The sequence below is a fragment of the Amphiprion ocellaris genome, chromosome 13, assembly GCF_022539595.1.
Source record: "Amphiprion ocellaris isolate individual 3 ecotype Okinawa chromosome 13, ASM2253959v1, whole genome shotgun sequence".
Classification (NCBI taxonomy): domain Eukaryota; kingdom Metazoa; phylum Chordata; class Actinopteri; family Pomacentridae; genus Amphiprion; species Amphiprion ocellaris.
This window is the reverse complement of record NC_072778.1, coordinates 26,805,865-26,829,714: the sequence shown is the minus strand read 5'-3', so window position 1 is coordinate 26,829,714 and position 23,850 is coordinate 26,805,865. Positions and strand designations below refer to the sequence as shown.

Genomic DNA, 23,850 nt, shown 5'->3' with positions numbered 1-23,850 from the left:
TTTACATTCAGGGCAAGAATTTCTTCAATGAAGGTGAAAAGTGTTCAATCACAGGATGTAAAGGTGCAGCTATTGAAAGAAAATGGTTTTATTTTTTAAAAATTATTCTGTTGAACCACGGTTCAAAAGGAATGTATGATTTTCAATAGTTAAATTTCAGTACATTTTTATTTATTATTACTTTTGTCAGTTTCAAGTTATTTCATTGATCACTGTGAGTTTTTTCTTTCTTTAACAGAGGGACACCAACAATTTTGTCCACATCTGTAAATAACTGATTTATGTAGTTATTTGTTTTTGGGGTTTTTTTTGTAAAAATCTGTATTTCTGTAGTGGACCCTCCACAGACACCATGAAACAAACCACAGCATGCAACCAGAAGCCACAATAAAACAAAACTGACTGGATGGTTAAAGTGAAGCTCAGGTTTAGTGAAGGTTGTTTTGCACTTCTCATGTTTTGTTGTGACATGTCTACAGGGTTACTTTTAGTTGACACAGGGATCCTTGAAACTGCCTCTACAGATTGCTATGCTTCAGCAGTTAAAAAAACAAAACAATCATCAGATATTTGTAAACCAGGCCGTCCTACACAGGCAGGTGTTATGTTTGCGTGTTGTTTCTCTGCACTCATACGGACAGTAACCCCGCCCACAGTGCTGATGCGCCATTCCGGCAGCTGTCTGCTCACATCCATCCACAGCTCACTGAAGCCGCTGCAGCGGAGCACGAGGCGACGGAACCATGTCTCCCGGACACACGGCCGCGTGCGTCCTGCTGTGTGCGCTGCTCGGTGCGGAGCCGCACAGTCTCGCCGCTCGACCGCTGCTCGTGTTCTTAATTGACGGATTCCGCTATGACTACATGGATGAACTCCACGAACTACCCGGATTTCGCGAGCTGGTGGAAAACGGGGTGAAGGTGGACTACTTGACGCCAGACTTTCCGAGTCTGTCATATCCCAATTACTACTCTTTAATGACAGGTAATCACCTACATTTGTCTGTCAGTCTGTGTCATGAGCTCGCAGCACTAACGGTAAAAGCATAAAATGCCAGATATGCTACTCCAAGAGGGTGTCAGTGTGACTGAACCACTGTAAAAACAATCAGGCAGTCAGTAAAATGCCAGGGATGCATTAAACTAATCAAATAAACAAGAAATGTAATCTGGAAAGTTAGATTAAAATAAAACCTATGTTTTAAACAAATACCAAAAATGTAAAACCTGTAGACACAAGAGCAATAAATGTTTCGGGGCAGGTATCCTGTCTGCTGCTGTTCTATTGGTTTAATAAACTGTCAGTACTGTCCTGCCAAGAACTCTGAACAGTGACATGGACTGTGTTGTTGTTGAAGTTGAAGTTATTATCACTGATTTCTAGGAAACCTTACAGCTGACACCAATGCCGAGTCACGGGAAATACGCTATGATGTCTACAGTTGTTTAATTCATTGTGAGTAATCTACAGTCCAGTCCATAAATATTTGTACATTGATACAATTTTCAGTATTTCGTCCCTTTACACCACCACAGTGGATTTAAAATTAAATAATTAAGATGTGCTTTAAGTGCAGATGTTCAGCTTTAATATGAGGGGATTTACATCCAAATCAGGTGAATGGGGTAGGAATTACAACACATTTTACATGTGCCCGCCACCTTTTTAAGAGACCAAAAATAATTGGACAGTTGGCTGCTCAGCTGTTCCATGGCCAGGTGAGTGTTGTTCCCTCATTATTTCATTTACAAGGAGCAGATAAAAGGTCTACAGTTCATTTCAAGTATTGTATGTGTTTGGAATCTCATGAGGTCAACTCTCAATATGAAGTCCAAAGAGCATCACTATCAGGTGAAGGACCCCATCACTAGGCTGAAAAATAAAATTTTATTAAAAAAAAAAAAAAAAAAAAAAAAACTTCAGAGAGAGCAAAAACATTAGGTGTGGCCAAATCAACTGTTAGGTACATTCTGAAAAAGAAGGAATGCACTGGTGAGCTCAGCAACACCAAAAGACCAAGAAGACCATGGAAAACAAGTGTGGAGAATGACAGAAAAATCCTTTCCTTGGGCAAGAAAAACTACTTCACAACAGTGTGCCAGATCAAGAACACTCTCCAGGAGGTAAAAGTCAACAATTAAGAGAAGACTTCATCAGAGTGAATACAAGGTGTAAATCATTGGTGAGCCTCAAAAACAGGAAGGCCAGATTAGAGTTTGCCAGAAACATCTAAAGGCTGGGTTATGCTTTCCGCATGAACGAGTCGCTCGAGAGAACGTGTGTGACTTTATACTCCATGCAGCGTCTGCTCCCAAACTGCAGGGGGCAGTGTATCACAAACACGCGTCTACCTAGTCAACTCTAGTACTAGAGTAGAGGAAGTTTGCCATTGTTTACACCACTTACAACATGGCATTTCACCAATTAGTTGCATTTCAGCAGTTAGTTTTAATTTCACACCATGAATTGTTCATAACCCGGTTGTCACGGTGATCTCTGTGTGATGAATCATATAAGTGCACGTATTTCTGGACTTCACCTATGAGTAGGTCTTGGTCCTCTGCCATGTTTTTCTGTGCATCTCCGTCCGCTTTATTAGAAAAATGTCAAGGTGCACGGCGTGGAAATTTTCCGCGTGAAAACGGCCGCTCGAGGGGTTGTGGCTGCTAAAATAACATAATTTGTCCGTACGGACCTCGCAGACGCAGCAAACATAAAACAAGCTTTAGAGAGCCTGTGCAGCTCTGAAACAACATCCTATGCACAGATGAAACAAAGATCAACTTGTACCAGAATGATGGGAAGAGAAGAGTCTGGAGAAGAGAAGAAACTCCTCAAGATCCAAAGATACTAGCTCATCAGTGAAGCATGGTGGTGGTAGTATCATGGCGTTGGCATGTATGGCTGCCAATGGAACTGGTTCTCTTATATTTACTGATGATGCGATTGCTGACAAAAGCAGCAGGATGAATTCTGAAGTGTTTCGGGTAATATTATCTGCTCATATTCAGCCAGATGTGTCAGAACTCATCCTATTGAGCTGCATTTCACTTGCTGAAGACAATTGAAGGGAAATGCCCCAAGAACCAGCAGGAAGTGAAGACAGCAGCAGTAGAGGCCTGGTAGAACATCACCAGAGACCAAACCAGATGATGTCTAATGGATTTGAAGCTTCAAGCTGTTATTGACCGCAAAGGATGTGCAACCAAATATTAAAAGTGACAACTAGATTTATGATTATGTTAGTTTGTCCAATTATTTTTGGTCCTTTGAAAAGGTGGAGGGCACAGATAAAAGGTTGTAATTCCTACACCATTAACTTGTTTTGAATGTAGATACCCTCAAATTAAAGCTAAAAATCTGCACTTAAAGCCCATCTGGATTATTTTGTTTGAAATCGATTGTGGTGGCGTACAGAGCTGAAATGTTGAAAATTGTGTCAGTGTCCAAATATTTATGGACTGGACTGTATGTTGATCATATCTGTGCACATGCAGCTAGATCAAATCTGAGAACACTGATTGTTATGCAAAATGTTTTGTGCCATTCTGTAGATACTAAAAAGCTAGAGAAATGCAAAATCAGTGGTGAAATGGTTGAATCAAATTTTTCTGAGACCAGTGATCTTAGTTGACATTAAACCTGCGTAAAATATTTGTTAATAATACAAATTTAGACAAACCATTTGTACTTAAAAAATGTAGCGGAACTACACTTTAAAAATGAAATTGCACCAAGTATCAGGGGCATCATCTCAGATTACAGTGAATACACTGAATATTTCAGCTGAAAAATAAAAGGGAACTTTTATGGAATTATGTTGATCAGTCTCATGTCCTAAAGTTATTAGTTCTGAAAGAAAAGCACAAAACAATGATGTGGTTCAAATGAAGACAATAATAATGCATTTTATTTATAGGCACCTTTCAAAACAGCCAAGGACACCATACAAAGTAAAGAGTTAAAACACATTCACATTAACAATATAAACCTTAAGGATGTAAAAGGTTTAAAAGAAGGAAATTTAGCAATTTTAAAAACAGAAGAAAAAAGAGGAATGGAAGTCAAAGTGAGTAGGCTTGTTTGAACAGGTGGGTTTTGAGATGGGATTTGAAAATGTCCAGCGTGTCAGCGTTTCAGATGTCAGATGGGATGGAGTTCCAGAGGCTGAAGGCTCTGGAGCCCATGGTGGTCGTACAGGCAGGAAGGATGGTGAGGCTGAGGGAGGAAGATGATGTGAGAGTCCGGCTGGGTGTGTTTCTGTGGAGGAGTTCAGTGAGGTACGGAGGTTATGGAGGGCCTTAAAGGTTAGGAGAATGGTTTTACAGAAGATGCGGTGTGTGATTAAGAGCCAGTGAAGGTGTTGGAGAACCGGGGTGATGTGGTGGAGAGAAGGTGTCCTGGTGATGATCAGGGCTGCTGCATGCTGGACTAGTTGGAGTTTATGGAGGGACTTGAGGAAGAGACCAAAGAAAAGGGAATTAGGATAAACCTTTATTGCTCCCCATGCCAGGGGAAATTCACATTGTTACAGCAAAAACATACTTAGCAAATAAACATAGTAGTAATAATAAAATAATAATACAAATAATAATAATATTAACAATATGTACAAGGATGAGAAATGAAAATCAGTAAATACAGTGTAAACAACACAACAGAAAGTGGCTTGAAAAATACATTTAAAAAGTGCAAAGATGCAGCAGTGCAAGAATTTCTGTGCAAATTTTGTGGTTTGTGATGATATGACATGAGTCCAGTTTATGTTAACATCAGCCAGTGATGCTGATGTTCAAAAAGAAGAAGTCTGACAGCAGATGGGATGAAGGACCTGTGATAGCGCTGCTTCCTGCAGGGTGGATGTCCAGAGTCTGGGGGTGGTGGAGGAGGGACAGAGGAGGAGGGGTGGTGTTGGTGGTAGAGAGCTGAGTTGTGAAGAAAGAGCTGGCTGGTTGCTGCTTTGATGAGAGGGAAGGGTGGGAGCAGTGTCAAACCTGCAACAGAACAGGTTCAGTACGTTGGAACTCCAAGTCTGTACAAGTCTGTGACAGTTACATCACTGAAGTAATGTTCTCTCACAAAAACACACAAACCTTCTCCCTGTTTTTGCTGGCCTCTGATGTGCGGTCTGCTCTGTAGACGCTGTGTCCCTGCAGTTCTATAGCTGCATATGGGATGTTTCCATGCAGCCATGCTTCAGAAATGATTGTAATACAGCTGTCCCGTCTGTTATTTACAAACTGGAGTCTCAAGTTGTCCATTTTGTTGACAACAGAGTGAGTGTTAAAGAGGAGTAAGCTGGGAACAGCCAGTCTGTGTGGAACCTGATGCAGTCTGTCTCTGCAGCCTGCCTGTTTACCTCGGTTCTGTCGTCTGTATCTTCGTGATCTGGGTCTGTCGACAGAAATCCATCGACATATATATATATATATATATATATATATATATATATATATATATATATATATAGCAAACTTTCAAATATATTTCTTCAGGGATGTCAGAAGCTAATGGAAAGTCTGATGTGACTTCTGCACTACACTCTATTCCTCAGTAGATTAGTTCAGAGCAGCTACTGACGTGCTTTGCTTCGAAAAAGTCAATGGACAGAAACACCCACAAGAGAAAATACACAAGAACACACCAAACAGGAGGGCAACGAGCTGCTGCACTCGTGGCCTGCCATTTCTGAACCAAAAAGAGGGTCAAACACAGCTGACATTCCTACTTGGACAGCAATCTGTGCAGTTTTCACAATCGGTTATCCTCCTGAGTTCTTCCCATCTGACCTTCTCTGCCATGGTAGACTATGGTGTCATTATATAGAGGTAAGCCTGCACCCTATCTGCCTCATGTTCTTTGTCTCTCTGCTATCTAATTTGCCATAAATGTGTACTTCAAACATACATCTTCAGTCTTTATCAAGTAGCCATTTTTACACACTTGTAATATTTACTGGTTCGTGCTTATTTACGAAATCCTCCTTGTTCTGTCCCGTGCCCCATGTGTCATCTGTAAACTACAAATTCCTAAAAGAAATACCCTATTGGTTGCTGCCATCATTCTAGCAACTCTAGTGTGATTGCAAAGAACAACAAACAAAGCTCAGAGCTGAAGAATCCTTTCATATGAGAGGTGAAACGTCTTCAAGAACCTGAAAGAGAAGTCCAGTTGCTTTCCACTGAACCTCGTAGGATTCATTATTTAACAAAATATAGATTGTGTCTACATCTGTTTTTTACTGTCTATCATCATGACAGTTGTTGCCTTATGTGTTGCTAAATGTTGTGTCCATATTTCCAGCATGAGATAAGATAAGATAAAGATAAAGATAAAGTTCTTTATTTCTCCCCCACGCCAGGGGAAATTTACATTGCTACAGCAGCTTATGTAAGTCATTTGTATTTGAGTATTATCAGAAAATCTGTCATCTCTAATTCAAAAGTGAACCAAAAATGGGAGTGTTCCTTTCCCTGTAATTTTAAAACAGACAGTAAGCTTTTAAAAACTAAAAAGCATTTTAGGTGCCAGAAAACCAATGAAATAGTTCAGATGCAGCATCATTCAGAGGCTGCATTCGAAGGCTGAATGCATCACAGTGGTGCGATGCAGGCTGTCCCATTTCAAAGACTCCTTCAAATGTGGCCTTCTTTTCCTGGACTGTGGAGGATGCATCAGGTGGCTCAGAAAACACTTTGCTGCACAATTTGTACACAACCAGGCTTTTATCCAAGCTGCCATCGAGAAGTTTTTTAAAGAAAACTTTCTCCCCAACAAGCCAAGCAATGCCATCTCATCTTCCATCACTGTTCACCAAACTTTTGTGCTCTGATGTCACTCAATGCATCCTGTGCTTCTCCTTCGTGGCTGGCAAACAAACGTTTGGTGCATTAGCGCCACCTACCGGACTGTAGTGTGTGCATCAGAGTTACTGCTGTGCCAGAAATGAAGGAACTGAGAAAGGTGCGATTAAATGCAATATTTTTTTAGTGCTGTATTTTTTCTGTAATTAATTAACTGAGTAATCGAAAAACATGTTAAAATCCCAAGCCTACTTTTAAATGATAGTATTGGTTTCAGTTCACTTCACAAGCTACAGATACCAAAAAATTCAAGATACCTTAAAAATTTAAAATTTGTCTACAATAATTAGTGTAATTATGTAACATTACTGATGCTGTGATTCACTCAGTGCAGTTTAGCTGCTGTCATCAGTTAACAGTAAAGCCCTTCAAGCTTTCACTTTGCAATTTTAGAGGTTCAAAGGTTGACTTGTGTTTTTCCAAGACTGGTCATTATATGGATACTTAAAAGATCAATGTGAAGAAATGCAGACAAGTTGTGAACCAGTCAGGCAGTCAAACATCACTTTTAAAGTTTACAGTTACAAAGTTTGGGATTGATTACTAACCAGAACTTGGTTATTTTACTGTCTGCTTTTGTGTAGTTTGCTCTAATATTTCATTTTGTTTTTTGGCAGCAAGGAGCAGAATGTTCAGGTCAATAAACTGAGGGGCAGAATATAGAAAAAAGATAAATCAGCATTTCATCTCCGTCTTGTTAACACGACTTCTGTCCTGACTCTCAACTTTGGCTGTCAGGTTTGCTGAGCTAGAGGAGTGGAAAAGTTGGTTTCATGACCAGAGAGTCCCTTTTCGGCAAGACCAATTAACAAACGCTCAGATGGAGCCTTTGAGTGTTAAAGGCCAGGTCCTTAGAAGGATGCAGCCCCTGAACTGGGACACACCTATGATCTGTTTATGGTTTTTGGCAATTCTTCTTTTTGTTTGTTGCTTGGAAACCAAAAACAGAAGTCACTTGTTTGTTTGTTTGTTTTTAAACCAAAGAGCAGCACCATCTAACCTGTTTTGTTTCCAAATGAAACAGGAGAAAAACTATTTTTTTCAAAATGCTCCAGTCTTGTTTTTTGTAAATTGCTTTTTTCAGTTCTCTTTAGAGAGAGATGGTAGTTTGGAGGACCAATGAAGCTGAAGTAAAATGCAAAAAAATGGTCGAATGGTCTCTTGGCACAGTACTCCTAACTCTCTTAAAGTGCAGCGTTACACCAGTCCTGACCTAATGTCTGTTGTCAAACCGAAAACACTGAATTCACAATCTCAAGGTTCGTCAATAGTTAGATTTATAGACTGTGTAAGAAAGATGGACGTAGCTACTGTGACATCACCCGTTGGTTTCTGGACTGAGAAAGTGCAGCCAGCTTTGCCAGTTGGATTCTCTGCCTGCCCACATTTACCGGCTTCTGCTGTGTTAACCGACGCTGCTGCTAACAATGTTAGCCTCCATCTGTGGAGATAAACTCTACAGGTAAGTGTTAAAGTTGTCTTAGTAACTTATTGTACTCTTGTCCACATCTGGACAATACTACATATGAAGCAGTGACCTACATTGCTGTATGTTAATCTGTGTAAGTTAACATTAGACTGTATGGTAAAACATGTTCTAACATAGTGAATCAATTAGAATCAGAAAAAAAATAATTTATATAGAGGGGCAATTAGGTGTAAATTTATTCTGTAAAGTTCAGGTAACGTTTCCTGACTTAGTAAGTTCTAACACTGCTGCAAAGTCAGGTTTGTGTGTGTCCTAAATAAGTTAATTGTTGACTGTAACTAAGTTTCCTTAAGGTCACAGCTGAACAGTCGTAACAGACTGATAAGGTTATTACAGTCTTTTACTGCTGCTATCTTGTGGTTTGTTAATCATCAACAGAATGATATAAATCTAAGTGAATATTCCACCACAGAACATGGTTACTGATAAATGTTAATGTTGGTTCGATGAATGAAGCTCAGTTCAGTTCTGTGAGTTGATATTACTGCTCTTTGGTTCAGTGTCAGACTGTGGGCTGTTTATAACAATTTCTGTTCATTTCACTGAGAGAAACATCTATGAAAATGATTCTTTCTCCTTCAGAAAAAATATCGTTTCGCTGGCCTCCCCACCATGACATGAGCACACACACTGAAACACAGGTAAGTTATGGTTACATTCAGCTGTTATTCAGTGTTTAAAGGCACAGCGGACTGTTTTCTTTACGACAGTGTATTGTCAGATAACTGTGTGGAGCTCATGTAATAAGAGTGCTGTTTCTTTTCCTTTTTCTCTATTGCTTGCATTATGATACATAGGAATATAATCCTTCCATCCATTATCTATACATATATATATAAGCAGGAGACACCCTGGACAGGTCGCCAGTCTATCACAGGGCTACACATAGAGAGACAGACAACCAGCACACTCACATTCACACCTATAGACAATTTAGAATCACCAATTAACCTCAGCATGTTTTTGGACTGTGGGAGGAAGCTGGACCACTTGGTGAAACCCACTCATGTACAGGGAGAACATGAATTCCACACAGAAATATCCCAGAAATAATCAACTTTATTGCCCATCTATGGCAGTAAAATGTTCTTTGACCCCATCCAGGAAAACCAAAGGTTCAAGGTAATCATTACTATCCCCAAGTAGTAATTGGTCCTGCAGTCAGCTGTATACCATGGTGGTACACAATTTCACCACACTCTAAAACCACACAATAGACAAAAGATGTGACAATAAATAAGATAAAGTAAAAACAAATACATTAAAAGAATAAAATCATCAGTCACAGACAAATGAATATGGTAAAAAAATAAAATAAAATGACATAAAATCACATGGTGCTGTTTAGGAGGACAATGGATGCAGGGACAAATGAGTTGTTAAGTCTGTTGGTCCTGCTCCTGTAGAGACCTTAAACTCACCACACAGTGGAAGACTTGTGTCAGCCAGGACTGACTGAACCTGTTTTAAGGCTCTGTCCCTGTAAAGTGATCAGAGATTAGTCAACTTTTCACACTTTGTGTTGTGTTACAATCCATACCCTGCTGTGTACATTATCAGATTTAATGTTGTGGAATGGAAGAACCTTGTAGATCTTTTTGTCACTGTTAAAGTGTCTTTTCCTTCTTGGTCTGGATCATTGGGAACATCTGGTCCGATGTGGGCTGAGAGCTACAGAGACATGAACATCCAGCTGTGGTTGTCTGAGAATCTTCTCCCCTCTTCATCCAGTCCCTGTAAGAGCAGCACCCATGTCCTCCTCATCCACTGCAGTAATAATAACTCCAGCCCAATAAGGATTAAGCGGTATATAGATAATGGATGAATGGATAATTCATCCATTTATTACATACTTTTACTCATCTTTCCAGTTCAAAATTGTTACATAATGTAGTTTTTAAATATGCAATAAAGGTAATATACTGGGACTGTTTATGATGATTCTTCTTTATTACTGTGATTACACAAGCAGATTCACACGTCAGCACCAGCTTCCCAGTGACAGGATGGGCTTATCTCATGTCTAGAACACATCCACTCTTTATGCAGTTCTTTGTCCTAATACTGGAATATATTTCTGTAGGATTTTGTAAGTTAACAACTAATGAAAATAGGTATAAAAGTCTAAAAAGCCACATTGTGAATGACACCTGCAATAGCTTTAGTAAAAAAAAATAGTACGTTAAATAAGTTACACTTGAAAGTAGATAATTCAGTACAGACCGAATAATAATGACAGTCTAATCTCTCAGACCTGACTGATATACAACCTTTTATACTTTGGATTGAAGCGTCATTCAGTTTGGTGACAAGCACAGCTTCTGTTTTAAAAACCGACTGTTAGCTGACCCTGGATTTGTTGTTTTATGTCATGATGTTTTTTTTTTTTTTTACAGCATTAAATGAACCTAATGTGGGCTTTAAGATTTTGCGTGTAGGTTGAGCAAAAAAACTTTTTCACATATGTTATGAAAATGCATGCTCAAATGGATTTATTAATGTTTTATGCAGAGGTATTACACAATCTAACCTTCCATTTGACCAGTGAGATTATCAGGTTCAGATTGTGGTAATAATATTGTACAGTGGTCTGAAAAAATATTTCCTGATTTCTTCTATTTTTTGTATATTTCTTACACTTGAATATCATCAAACTAATATTTATATTTCTTTGACATTAGACAGAGATAACCTCACAGCACAAATTGTATTTTTTTAAATGATGATTTATTGATGATGTATTGAAAACTTGTAAGTCAGCCCTATGAAAAATTAACTGCCCCCCTAAAAATTAATAAGTGGTGAGTCACCCCATGGCAGCAACAGCTGCAGTTCAGTGTTCAATGCAGTGAATAGGCAGAGACCAATGAGGTTGGAAAAAATATATTTAAATGACAAGTAAGCTAAAACCAATTTAGAATGGCTTGGCTCTTGGCTAACAGGTGTGTGTGCAGTCGCAGGAAACTCACAAGACACGTGGGAGTCTACTCTCTACACGGTAAGACTCAAGGTGCCCCACATATCGCACCAAAAATCCCAGCACAAGCCAAGAAAGGATTGTCCACAGAAACCTGCTGCTACGAGCCAACTTGTCAGTGTTGGTGGATCAGAATGAGGACCACTTGACAGTGGTTCTGAAGCAAAGTGAGGTTGATGGAAGTGTCAGTCTGGGTGAGTCTGAGTTTGATCGGTCGGCACGCACTGCTAGCTGGGTAGCCGAGTCAGTTTCCCCAGAAGACCCTCAAGAGAAAGTGCCTGTGTCTCCTGAGTCTTACCAAATCCATCTTGGCAATACCAAACCAAGTATTTGTGTCAGTGAGAGTGCCAGAAATGAGACAAACTGTTTGTCTGAACCAGATGAAGGCAGCAGCAGTGAAATAGGGTCTGAACACAGTGTGGATCAGTCAGCACCTATTGTCAGTCATTCAGAGTGCAGGAGCCAAGAGTGACGCTGGAGTTGCCTCAAAACCTGATGAACTGTCACCAAGTAGCTCAGTGAATCATATTAGAACAAGAGTAGGCGAGATAGTCAAGCCATGATGCAGAGACACAAAAGAACAGGCTATTTGGTCAGTGAGGCTGCCAAAACTTTATTCATGTGAATTGTTTAGTCATGAGAATATTCCTAAGCCATTATGAATGTGCATTATTTTCAGAATGACAAAAATTAAGGTAATAATTATTCAGACATCAATATGAGATTGTGTTTGTGGCATTTTCTTCAGCATGTGAATATTAGAGGTCTGGCCAACTTGTTTGCTTCACTTTCTCTTCACTTCCACTTTTTGAGATGTATGTTAGGAATAACAATGAGGTATGTTTATGTTACCATGATTCCAGCTATTGACCCAGATTGGTACAATTTTGAGAAGTTCAGAGGTTAGTTTTGGGTTATTTTTGTATTTCTTTAGCCAAGTAGGTTTTTTTTTTTTTTTTTGGTATATGGTTCCAGATTACCTGTTGTAGCGGGGGGGGGGGGGGGGGTCATTAATTGGTGACGCACACGCCCAAGACGTGTGTGACGAAGCTGTGTGTTCCAGGCAAAAGTCGGGCATTTTGTGTTATGGAAAGACAAGTGGTGATGCTGTCTTCTAATTGTTAAGCTAGTGGCCATAAAATATTGTTTAAGTTGTTTAATTATTCATAAAAACTAAACTGAATGATATTAATGACATTTAGGTGAATTTTGATTTTAATCTCGCAGTCTCCTCTGAATTGGTAAAATTTACATTTTAAAAGTTTTTAATGATAATAACCTCGGGGTGTTGCTCTCATTTGCATGTGTGTTTGGTCTGCTACAGGAGAGAGAGAAACTTGTGTTACTAGTTGTGACCTGTGCTTCTCCTTTATAGAACAATAAACATGCTGATCCTGTGAAGTGTGAACAATTATTTTAAGTCTGCTACAGTAGCTTAATGTTTGCCTTGTTCCAGAGTCTGAGTTGACTGATGTCTTCCTTGTCCCAGATTCCCTGAAGTCTCCCCTGTTCTTGAGTCGCCTGAAGTAGCTCCCTTTTGCTTTGATTACTGCTTTGCACACTCTTGGCATTCTCTCAGTCAGTTCATGAGGTGGTCTCCTGGAATGGTTTTCCAACAGTTTTGAAGGATTTCCCAGAAGTGCTGAGCACTTGGCTGCTTTTCCTGGGCTCTGCAGTCCATCACATCCCAAACAACTCAATTGGATTTAAGTCAGCTGACTGTGGAGGCCAGGTCATCTGAGGCAGCACTCAATCACTTTCCTTCGTGGTCAGATAGTCCTTACATGGCCTCGAGGTGTGTTTGGGGTCATTGTCCTGTTGAAAAACAAATGATGGTCCCAGTAAAGGTACATGTCCACTAGATGCCGCATCTGCAAATTGCACAGATGGTGGGCGGTAACTAGCGGGCCACAACATTGTCACATGACAGCGTTTGAGCTTCAGCGGCCGCTACGTGGTCACGTGACCTAGCTTCTAGGTCACATTCTGGCAGATGTGTCGGATAAACATAGCGGCTCGGCCCCAAACTTTCTTTTATTTTGAAAACACTTCAGCAAAAAGTGTTTCTGAAAGCATTGGAGGTGAGAAATAAGCTGTGCAGTAGCTGAATCTGTCCTCCTTTTAGTTCATGCCACATCGAATTTGCATAAAGTAGAAGGCCAGTCTACCTTATGCAAATGAGCTGCGGCCAGCACCAGGTAAACACACCGGATCTCAGCTGGAAACGCACCACATGTTGCATGCTGGCCGGTTGCAGTGTGTTTCCAGCTGCGATCCGACTGAGCCGCTGTGTTTATCCGACTCATCTGACTCTGGAGCAGAGGAAAGTTTCAGCAGATCCTCACAGAGCCACTGTCATCCCTTCTGAAAACCAGAGCTTTAAACGAACTCCAACTAACCCAAGTCAGTCGTAAAACTGCCCGTTTGCCTCGTCCCTCCTGGTAATCACTAACACACTGCTGGGTTCCACTTTGCCACTAGTCCTTGGCTATCCCTGCCTGAAGAAATACAGTCCATATATGGGAACATATTGATTAGTCCCTGGAAAAATGGACCATCTGTTCATGATCCAAAGTTACCAGTTAAAACCTTGTCTACATACAAACTGCCAAGAGACTGAATTCCTGTCAAGTAGTGATGGAAAGTTCGGCTCTCTCTAGAGAGCAGGCTCTCTTGACACGGCTCCCAAAGAAGAACCGCCTCTTTTGGCTCCCAAACGGCTCTTAATTTGTTAGGATTTGTAGTCTTCGCTTGTCTGTTAAATCTGCATAGGTGTCAGGTTCCCTCCAGAAGTCATTAGAGCTTTTCCTGTGGCCATTCTATTCAGTTTTCCCCATGTATCCCAGCCACCTTATTCCTACTTCCTTCTCTCATCTCAGTCTCACTGTTCTCTGCACAATTATTTGGTTGTTGCATTTTTGTAAAATCAGCTTTTTAAATCTTCACCCCAGTGTGTTGTGTTTCCTGTCTGTGCACAGGTCTTTGATGCTCCATTACAGTATTAAACCCTGTAAAGACAGTTTATTAGCATGTAGTTTTCAATGGAAAACATAAAAATTCGGGCTGGGACTTTAACACCATAATTTTGATGAATTAATTACAGAAAAAATAACATGCTAAAAAAACTCATTTAATCGCACTTTTCTCAGTTCACTAATTTCTGGCACACTGATAACACTGATGCACATGCTCCAGCCTGGTAGGTGGGCCTAAAGTCATCAACTAAAATTTATTTGAATTGAAAAACTTGGCTTATTGTGTCAATATTGCTATTTGACAAAAATGTGGTTTTTTTTGCAAATAATTACAAAGCATGTAAATAATTAGATACATTTTTTAATCGCGTCCCACTACTAATAAAAATGCTTTACTTATTTATTTTACAATATCACAGCCTGGGATGTGGTAGTGATTAACAATAGCATTTATTTTGATACATTATTATCTTTTTGAGTAATTTAAGATCAGAGAATCTCATGTTAGCCCATTGTCCATGAAAAATATTGTGTATTACTTGTATTAACATTTAATTTGCCTATCACCTTATAATACTTTGAACAAGATTTGTTTTTCTGAATTGTCAGTCGGCTGCTTGTTTACCTCAAGAAGTTTTTACACTGTGAACTTTCTCCTCATTTGCGTGGTCGGTTGATTTTTCTGTTTTTCACAGCAATGGCTTCTTTGAACCATTGCAAGATTCACCAAATGAAAGTACAGATGGCTGTATTGGTCCATGTACATGCAGTCACATAAACATGCATGTCGGCACAAAGGTACACCCCTGCAAAGGTGCACACAAAGCTCCAAAGCCTATTGTACCTCCTACAAATGTGTGCACCTGTGAGGTCTAATATATTTTATTTAGTTAGACAGACAGAAATTTATTATTATCTTGAGTACGTTGCAGTGTTCTCTCTCACTGTAATCATGAAAACAACACAGAATGCATGATTTTATAGTCTAACAATGTAAAAAAAAAAAAAAATAGCGGTTTTAATGGGTTTCAGTAGGAACATTTCTTTGAACAGAGTGCATTTGGACTCGATGTCACCTACCTCCTCCTGGAAAATAGCTGAGTTCTGATAAAGGTGCAAGTTACAGTTGATCAGAACAGGGACCTCTGCCAGTCATTTGCAGCATGCTCTCATTGTACACTTTGGTCTACTAGGTCTGTAAGTTATCTCCGCCATGTGCTCCAACTCAGCGGCAGGTAGTTGTCAGCTGATAGGCCAGGACTTCATCTGTATGTCGAGAACATATAGCCTCAGGTCAGAAGAAATGGCGACAAAATTGAACATTGAACTTTGACCAAAAGAGCTCTGATATATGATGATACTGATTATATGCTGCAGTCTGGCCTCTGTTGGTGCTCCCAGGGTGATGGGCAGTTAAGGCTGGGTTCTTTCTGAAATCTACAGTCATCTCCATTGGCCTTGACACCTTGAGCTGTAAATTATTCCAACTGCACCAGGTCACCAGAAGATGAACTACCTATCTGAGAGACTTGTCCCCACCAGAGGTCAGTCCATTGAGAGTGGTGTCTTCTGTGTACCTCAAGAACTTAACAGATTGGTGATTGGAGCTACAGCTGTTGGTACACAGGGAGAAGAGCAGAGGTCAAAGGATGCAGCCTTGTGATGATCTTGAGTGTTGGTCCACAAGTGAGAAACATGCTTCCACAGCGTCACATTCTGCCTTCTGACAGAGAGTCATGCATGTGCAGCTGGGAAAACTTCTTCTGCTGCATAGTTGGGGTGATTGTTGTGAAAACAGAGACCTGTCGTGCGCTGGCCGGTCCGAGCTAGTAGGCCTGTACCAATGCCAGCGTTGACATTAACGGCACTGTCTTCCCCTAGCTCAGTCCCCATCCATGTAGTGCACACTTCCGAGCTAGAGTCAGCAACGCCAGCATGTAGTTGAAAGCATACAGTTGAAAGCATACACATTGAGTCCACAGCTGGTAGCCGATGAACAGACAGTGAACTGGTATGAAGGGACAATCCGAAACAGTAGGAGTATTTAGTGTTGCATCTTTACAGAATTAAAGAGAAAATTAGGTTGTCATTACTGGCTTAGACTTCAGCCTGTTTTATGTTTGCCGCGTCCGGGAGGTCCATGCGGCTCCGTGCGGAAAAATTACGTCATTTTAGCAGCTACGCCCCCTCGAGCATCCCTTCTCATGCGGAAAATTTCCACACCGTGTACCTCCACATTTTTCTAACTATGCGGACGGAGCAGTGCGGAAAAACATGGCAGAGGGACAGGACCTACTCGTAGCTGAAGTCTAGAAATGCGGGAACTTATACAAATCATCAGACAAAGGTCACCGTGGTAACCAGGTTATGAACAATTCATGGTGTGAAATTAAAACTAACTGCTGAAATGCTTTTATTCGGTAAAATGCCATGTTGTAAGTGGTATAAACAATGGCAAACTTCTTCTATTCTAGTTTGGTACGAGAGTAGACCAGGTAGACGTGTGTTTGTGATACACTGCCCCCTGCAGTTTGGGAGCAGACGCAGCACGGAGTATAAATGCACACACGTTCTCTAGCGCAGATTTCCATGCGGCTGATTTCTGCGCGGCTCATTCATGCGGAAAGTATAACCCAGCCTTTAGACTTACTGACAGACTTCAAATATAACTGGAAGACATTTGTGTTTTGTTAACATTTCATGTTACAAACCATGAAAAAACCACTTAACAGCTAAGCTACAGCTGCACTGACTAAAAAAAGTGAGTCTACTAGAGTCGACTAAAAAAGTGAACGGGATTGACTAAAACAGAAATGTGACACATAAGGACAGAGTGAGGATGAATTATGTGATGTGTGCCTCTATGTCTTACTAATGCCTAAAAACAACAGCACACACTGAACGGTGGGATGTGAGCTTTGGATCCTGCCCCACGATGATGTGCTGATGTGTGTGTTTTGATGGAGCACATTCTCTGTTTGAAACAATGCGTGCATGTGTGTGTTTCCAGTGAGTGAATTGGAGACACACACACACACACACACACACACACACACACACACACACACACACACACACACACACACACACACACACACACACACACACACACACACACACTTCAGTTCATTGCCTCCCCCTTTGCCAGCCAGTCCTGCTTAATGTTGACTCACTTTTAGTTTAGCCTAAATTCACCACATTTTCTTCAGATCATATCCAACAGTTCAATTTACTTTTTAAATTTCAGTGCCAAATGTGTAATCTGGGGACACTTTACATAGCAACTGCAAGTCCTTACTGTAATATAAAGTAGGATCCAACAATACCCCCTTGAGCAAGCATTTGGTTACAGAGGGGAAGAAAAGCTCCTGTTTTTTACAGGAAGAAACCTCTGACAGTGCCGGACTCCGGAGTTTGTGTACCTCAATTGGTTAGAGTGACAGGAAAATGAAGAAAGATAAACATTGAGAAACAACAAACAGTAACCACACATGTGAAGTCATTAACGGCATATCAGAAACCTGCAGCTTGAAATACATGCAGAGAGGAAAAAGGGCAAACTACGGAGGAGAGAAGATGCCAAGTTAATGACATGCAGCAGTCACATGGAGAGTGAAAGAGGAGGAAATGCAGTCTATCTTGCACTACTTTCTGACTTCACTATGTGTGTGCATTTGTTATGTTTGTTTTACTAAGATCCCTATTAGCTCATGGAAGGCAGCAGCTATTCTTCCTGGGGTCTTCATATTTCTTTAGTAACAACACAAAAATGCAGTATGTACACACAATACATACAAATCGAAATTACAGAATACACAAACAATACATACCAAACACATGCAAAAATACACATACACAATACATATGACATCCACATGCACACCTCATAGTGAACCAGCGAAGCATACAACACACAATACTCCCACACTGAATCATCATTTATAAATACATTTGTCCTGCGACAAAGATGCCATGACCCATCAATAATAACTATCAAAGAATGATCTGCCATAGAAACTAACCATGATTTCAGTCTCTTGAACAATGAAACAAAGAACCTTGCATCCTCGCTACTAATTACATTCTCAATATACACTCCTGAACAGACGAGGGGAAAAATTAGAAGCATTTGCATTTTGCACTGGTGGACTATAACCAGGTTGTAAGTAGAACTTCAAAATGCAAAAAAGAAACAGGAGAAAGAGACAAAAAACAGAGAGTAGGTAATTTATTGAAAACTGCATTTAAACTCAAACAGATTGTTCATCAGATGATGAAAGTTTAAGATAATAGCCTTTAAAAGGCAGAATCTGTGCAAAAATGTAGCTTTCATGTCATTTTCTGGCAGGTGTTCACACTGTCATGACCTTCTGATGACAAATGTGAAAAGTTTTATGGCTTTGAATGTGGCAGGATTATTGAGCTGCACAAGCAAAGCCTCTCGCAATGCACCACAACTGCCGAGGTTGGACACACTAAGACAGTCATTTTCCATTTCTTCACGCAAAACGTGGGTCAAAAGTGACCCATATTCAATGGAAAATTGGTATCTCTTGATCCATGTTGTGCATCAAAGGGTTAAAAGATCCTGAGGGTTATGGGACAAAAAAGTCAAGTACTAGACCCCCAAAAATTTCCTCCCACACCACAAATGTGGACTTTGCAAGGAGCACCAAACATGGGACATTGAAAGGTGGAAGAAAGTTTTATTCTTTGACGAGAAAAAATTTTGACTGGACAGTCCTGATGGTTTCCAGTATTACTGGCATGATGAGGAGATCCCAATGGAGATGTTTTCTACGCGTCACAGTGGAGGAGGCATCATCATGATCTAGGGTGCTTTTTCCTGTAATGGAACAATGGTGCTGCAGGCTGTGCAGGGCATCAAACAGTGGCTGGCTATGTGGAGACGTTGCAGGGGGCATCCCTCTTGATGAAGGGTCCTGGTCTGTGTGGTAATGTTGGGCCTTTCAGCAGGACAACGATGCAGTTCACAACACCTGCCTGACCAAGGACTTCTTCCAGGAGAATAACGTTGCTCTTTTGGACCATCCTACGTGTTCCCCTGATCTAAATCCCGTTGAGAATGTTTGGGAATGGATGGGGAGGGAAGCTTACAAAAATGGACGTCAGTTCCAGACTGGGAACGCCCTTTGTGAAGGCATCTTCACCACATTGAGCAACGTTCCCACCAGCCTAATGGAAATGCTCGCATTAAGCATGCCTAAACAAATTTTTGAAGTGATCAACAAGAACGGTGCGGCTGCTCACTATTGAGTCCTTTTTTGACACTTTAAGTTCTGTTTTAGGGGGTTTTGGGCTACGGTCTTAAACTTTGATCAGCTGATGAGTTGCCTGTTTGAGTTTAAATGCAATTTTTGATAAACTGCCTATTCTGAATTTTTGGTTTCTTGCTCCTCTTTCTTCTTTTTGTGTTTTGAAGCTCGACTTACAACATGGTTATGATCTCCCAGCACGAAATGCAAATGCTTGTAATTTTTCTACTGGTCTAAATATTTTGCTCAGGAGTCTGTACAGTGTAATTGGAATCTGTCTTGCTATTTGAATATTACAGACATTACATTTGAGTTTATAATTTTTTCGACTGTTGTGTTTTTTCCTGTTTCTGCTCTCAGAGCACCCCATAGATATTAATAACTGAAATTTTGTGTGAAGTAATAATCATTTAATTTTATTTTAAAGCTTGCTATGTTCCTGTGCTGATTTACATCATTGAGAAAGTAATTCCATTCATTCAGTGCTTTGTATATTGCTGTACATAGAGTAAATTACTTAGATTTAGCTAAGGTAAAACTATTTCCAGCAGCATGTCTTGTTAAATAATTATGTTTTTCAGTACTAAAGGACAATATTCTATAGAAAACATTTGGAGTTTTTCAAATGGGAAAAGTACAACAATGTATTTTTACATCAAGCCAGTGGAGACTATCATGCATTTTAGAAACATCCGCTGTAATTCCACACCAAAGAGCATTCTGTGCTGCTTCATTTTGTACCTGTTACAGTTTTCTGATGTTACCTAGTGAGTTACTGAACTAAACAATTGTACTGTAACTCGTGCGACAAACCATAGCTTGAATTACATATACATTGGTTTGTGAGACGTGAGATATTTGGCACATCTCCTAATCGTAGACAAAATAGTTAAAATTTTAGTTACCATTCTCTGTATTTGTTTGTCTCGAGATAAAATATGATTAATCATAGCTCCCAACAATTTAACTTCACTCATTTGTTTGATAGATTCATTATTAATAGTTAGGTCAAGCTTTGGATTAGAGCACATTGTATGCTTCGCTCCAAGAACCATAATATTGTTCTTTGACACATTCAGAGTAGTTTATTGCTGTGACTTTACATCTACTGATGACATCTTCAGTGATGTTCCTGTAATCATCGGGTGTTTTGGGTCTTTCAACATCATACACCCTCCTCCAGGTGACCCAGCCGGGGCTGATCGGACCCCGGCTTGTGTCCAGATGGCTGGCTACTATGAGTCCATGGCTCTACTCTCTTGAGCCACAGCCATCTTGAGGCTTTTTCTGCTTCCTTGCTGAATCATGCTGCATACATTCTGAAGCGAACCACACTCCTTCAGTTTATTTATCCGGTAACGTCGGAATCAAGTTGCAGCAGTCGTTTATTCATATACACTTTCAGCTCCTCACGTATGGTCAAGTGGATTAGTGTAGATGTGTGCATATGCTTGTGTGCGCGTGTGTGTGTGTGTGTGTGTGTGTGTGTGTGTGTGTGTGTGTATTTGCTAAAAAGGAAGTACACATTACATGAAGAACTACAGTGCATTGTAATGAAGGAAGATGTAATAGTAACGTGCAACAATGAAGCTCACTGATGGGTTTTTGCATAGTGTAACTATAAGGCACATACTTTTAAGATGTATCAGACTTTGCAGTTTTTGGTTTTTCTGTGGAATTTTTCAGGCCGTCACTGCGACACTCATCAGATGACTGGAAACTACATGTGGGATGAAGTCTCCAAGAAGGAGTTTTTGATTGGGACTAATCCTGACAGCCGGTTACCTCTGTGGTGGGATGGATCAGAGCCACTATGGGTGACCTTGCAGAAGCTAGGAAAGAAGGTTTTCATGTACTACTGGCCTGGTGAGTACACACATTGTTAACTTGAAATTCAGCTTAAGCTGTGAGCATGAATGGGTGAGATTTTATGAACTGCAAAGACAGGAAATTACCGCTATCATTTTACAGCTCGTCACCACAAAAGCAATTTCAGCTGTGTTTTTTCTGTTGTCTGATCCTGTGGTGTTCACATGCTGGAACATCTCTTCTTTTTAAATCAGTCCATGCTGTCTACACAAATAGCTGAACAACTGCATTTAACTTACATTATTTGTTCATAAATGTGGTAGTGGAGCCTGTTCATGTATTAAGTCTGTTTACTCATATTTAGTTTGTTTTCTTGATTGTGTATTTGATTTGAATAAAACTGAAATCACAGATGCGCTACACTCATTACTGCGCCTGAGTCATCCAAAGATGCCGTACTAAAGCGGATGCTCACAGTATGTAGGCTAGATGTTTATCACCTCAACTTTCCTGTCATCCCCTATCCTTTTTTTCCCGCCATATCATCCCTGTAGTTTGAGACATTAAATGAGATAAAAATGACTTTAAATTATATAACTAGTCTCCTCTAGTCAGTTTGTTATTGGATATTGCTTAAACCCAAATCAGCAAGATCTGGCTGTTTTACAGATGTTAGAGATGTTCTGCCAACACTCTTTACATTCTTTATTCTGTAAACTGAGCTTTTTCTCCAGTCACCTTGGGTAGTCTGATGCCTGGACCACCCCCTGCAGAATTCATACAAAATCAAAGTGCACCAAAGACATTCTGTCCTTGTTGGGGTCCCTGCCTGGCCCCTCTTTCTGTCTGTTTATCTCTCTTCCTCTCTACTTCTCTTCCTCTCTTTCCCTTTCCTCCTCTCCTCTCTCTCCTTCCCTCTTCTCCCTCTGATCCATCTTTCTCCTCTTCTGTCTCTCTCTCATCATCCTCTCAGTGCACCTGCATCTCATCGTCGCCCTAATAAAGCCTGTCTCTTCACTCGGCACCAGCTCGTAGCATCAACTACCCCAGTCTTTCTTGCTTCTCCGTCCTGTCCTTTGCCTCTCTGCCTGCCGAGCCACAGCTGCCGGCTCATTCCCTGGACCACAGACCACACTCGTGGATTCAGCCTGCCCGACCAGTCGAGCTGCTGCCACTGGCTTTTCCCATATCTGTGTGAAAAACTAGCTCTGAAGCTATTAACAAGTTTATTCAGTGTCAATGTCCCAGTGTCAGAATTGACTCCAAAGAGCTCTGCCAGGCACTGACAAAAAAATTCTCTTCTACATCATTGCAGTCCTCCAAAATTAACATTCCCAACGTGAGCATCCCAAAGATTTTTACAAATGTTTGAGGCATGCATATTTCCAAGGCAAGAATGCACCAGACTTAGAAAATAACTTTCAAGTCTTTGTTCTTGCACAACCTGCATTATTATTTCAAATTGCTCATTTTATACAGGGACTTTGTTGGTAATTTTGTTTTCTAACTTGGTACTGTTTAGCTTTTGTAACTTGATGACTGTTCATGTTCAGCCAAGATAGATACAGTCAATAAATGCTCAGTTAGTACATGAACTGTCCAAGATGTTACACCAGTGGAATGAACTGCCAAATGAACTTTTCACCTATGGACTATACATTTGTGCTCACAGGATCATAAGGGCAATCCTGTGACCAAAGGTGGGGTATGAAGGTCAATGTCAGCTGTTCCACTGATGACATTTATCACTTGTCTGAAGTAAATCGAGGTTTTACTCTGAACGGTAAACATTCACATCGATCCTCCAGTTATCTTAGGCAACCTGTCACCTGGACCACTCACCTGCAGAATGGAAACAAAATTGCAGTGCTCCCATTGTTACCTCACTGGCTCGTCCCTCACCGGTTCTCGTTTCTCGCCTGTGTCACTCACCAGTTCCAGCCAGCAGAGATGCAAAGCCCTGTTTTAAAACCTGAGACAGTGCTTTAAAATCCCTCATAAGCAGGTACACACTGCTTACCGAGTGTAACAGAGTTTAGTAAGCCCGGCAGTCACGTGACAAACTGAACCTTAACTGCACGGGCAAAAGGGCCAACTGCGTGTGTTAGAAAGCAACGGAGTGACTGGTTTCCTCTGCTTGTGGCATTAGAAACCTCCACAGCAAAGACTGCCAATTATCTTTGACACTTCAACGTTTCCGAAACCTGCACACCAGTAGTCACATAGACAGAACCAACGGCTAAAAAGGACTCTCACAGTTTATCCTTATGTGGACTGTGGTAACTGGGCATCCACATACAGAGCTAGAATAGCATAGCAGTTAGCACATTGCTCATGCTAATGTGCATATACTGTTTTAAATGGAGTTCCAGTGCTGCATGTTGTGATCTGCTGTAGGATTGAGTCAGTGGGTATTTTGTTTCACCACATGGTCAAGCTGATGTTGCTTAGGCTGAACACA

At 40.6% G+C, this 23,850-nt stretch overlaps 1 protein-coding gene across 1 annotated transcript in view; it reads left to right on the top strand.

Annotated features, from left to right (window-relative positions):
• The first annotated feature begins 673 nt into the window (after positions 1-673).
• Positions 674-23,850, top strand: part of enpp6 (ectonucleotide pyrophosphatase/phosphodiesterase 6) — a 35,127-nt gene continuing 11,950 nt past the window's right edge. Inside the window, exons 1-2 of the mRNA XM_023293096.3 lie at positions 674-984; positions 21,267-21,446. Of these exons, the coding sequence (XP_023148864.2) occupies positions 744-984; positions 21,267-21,446 (421 nt within the window). The 5' untranslated portion in view covers positions 674-743. The remainder of the gene's footprint in view (positions 985-21,266; positions 21,447-23,850) is intronic.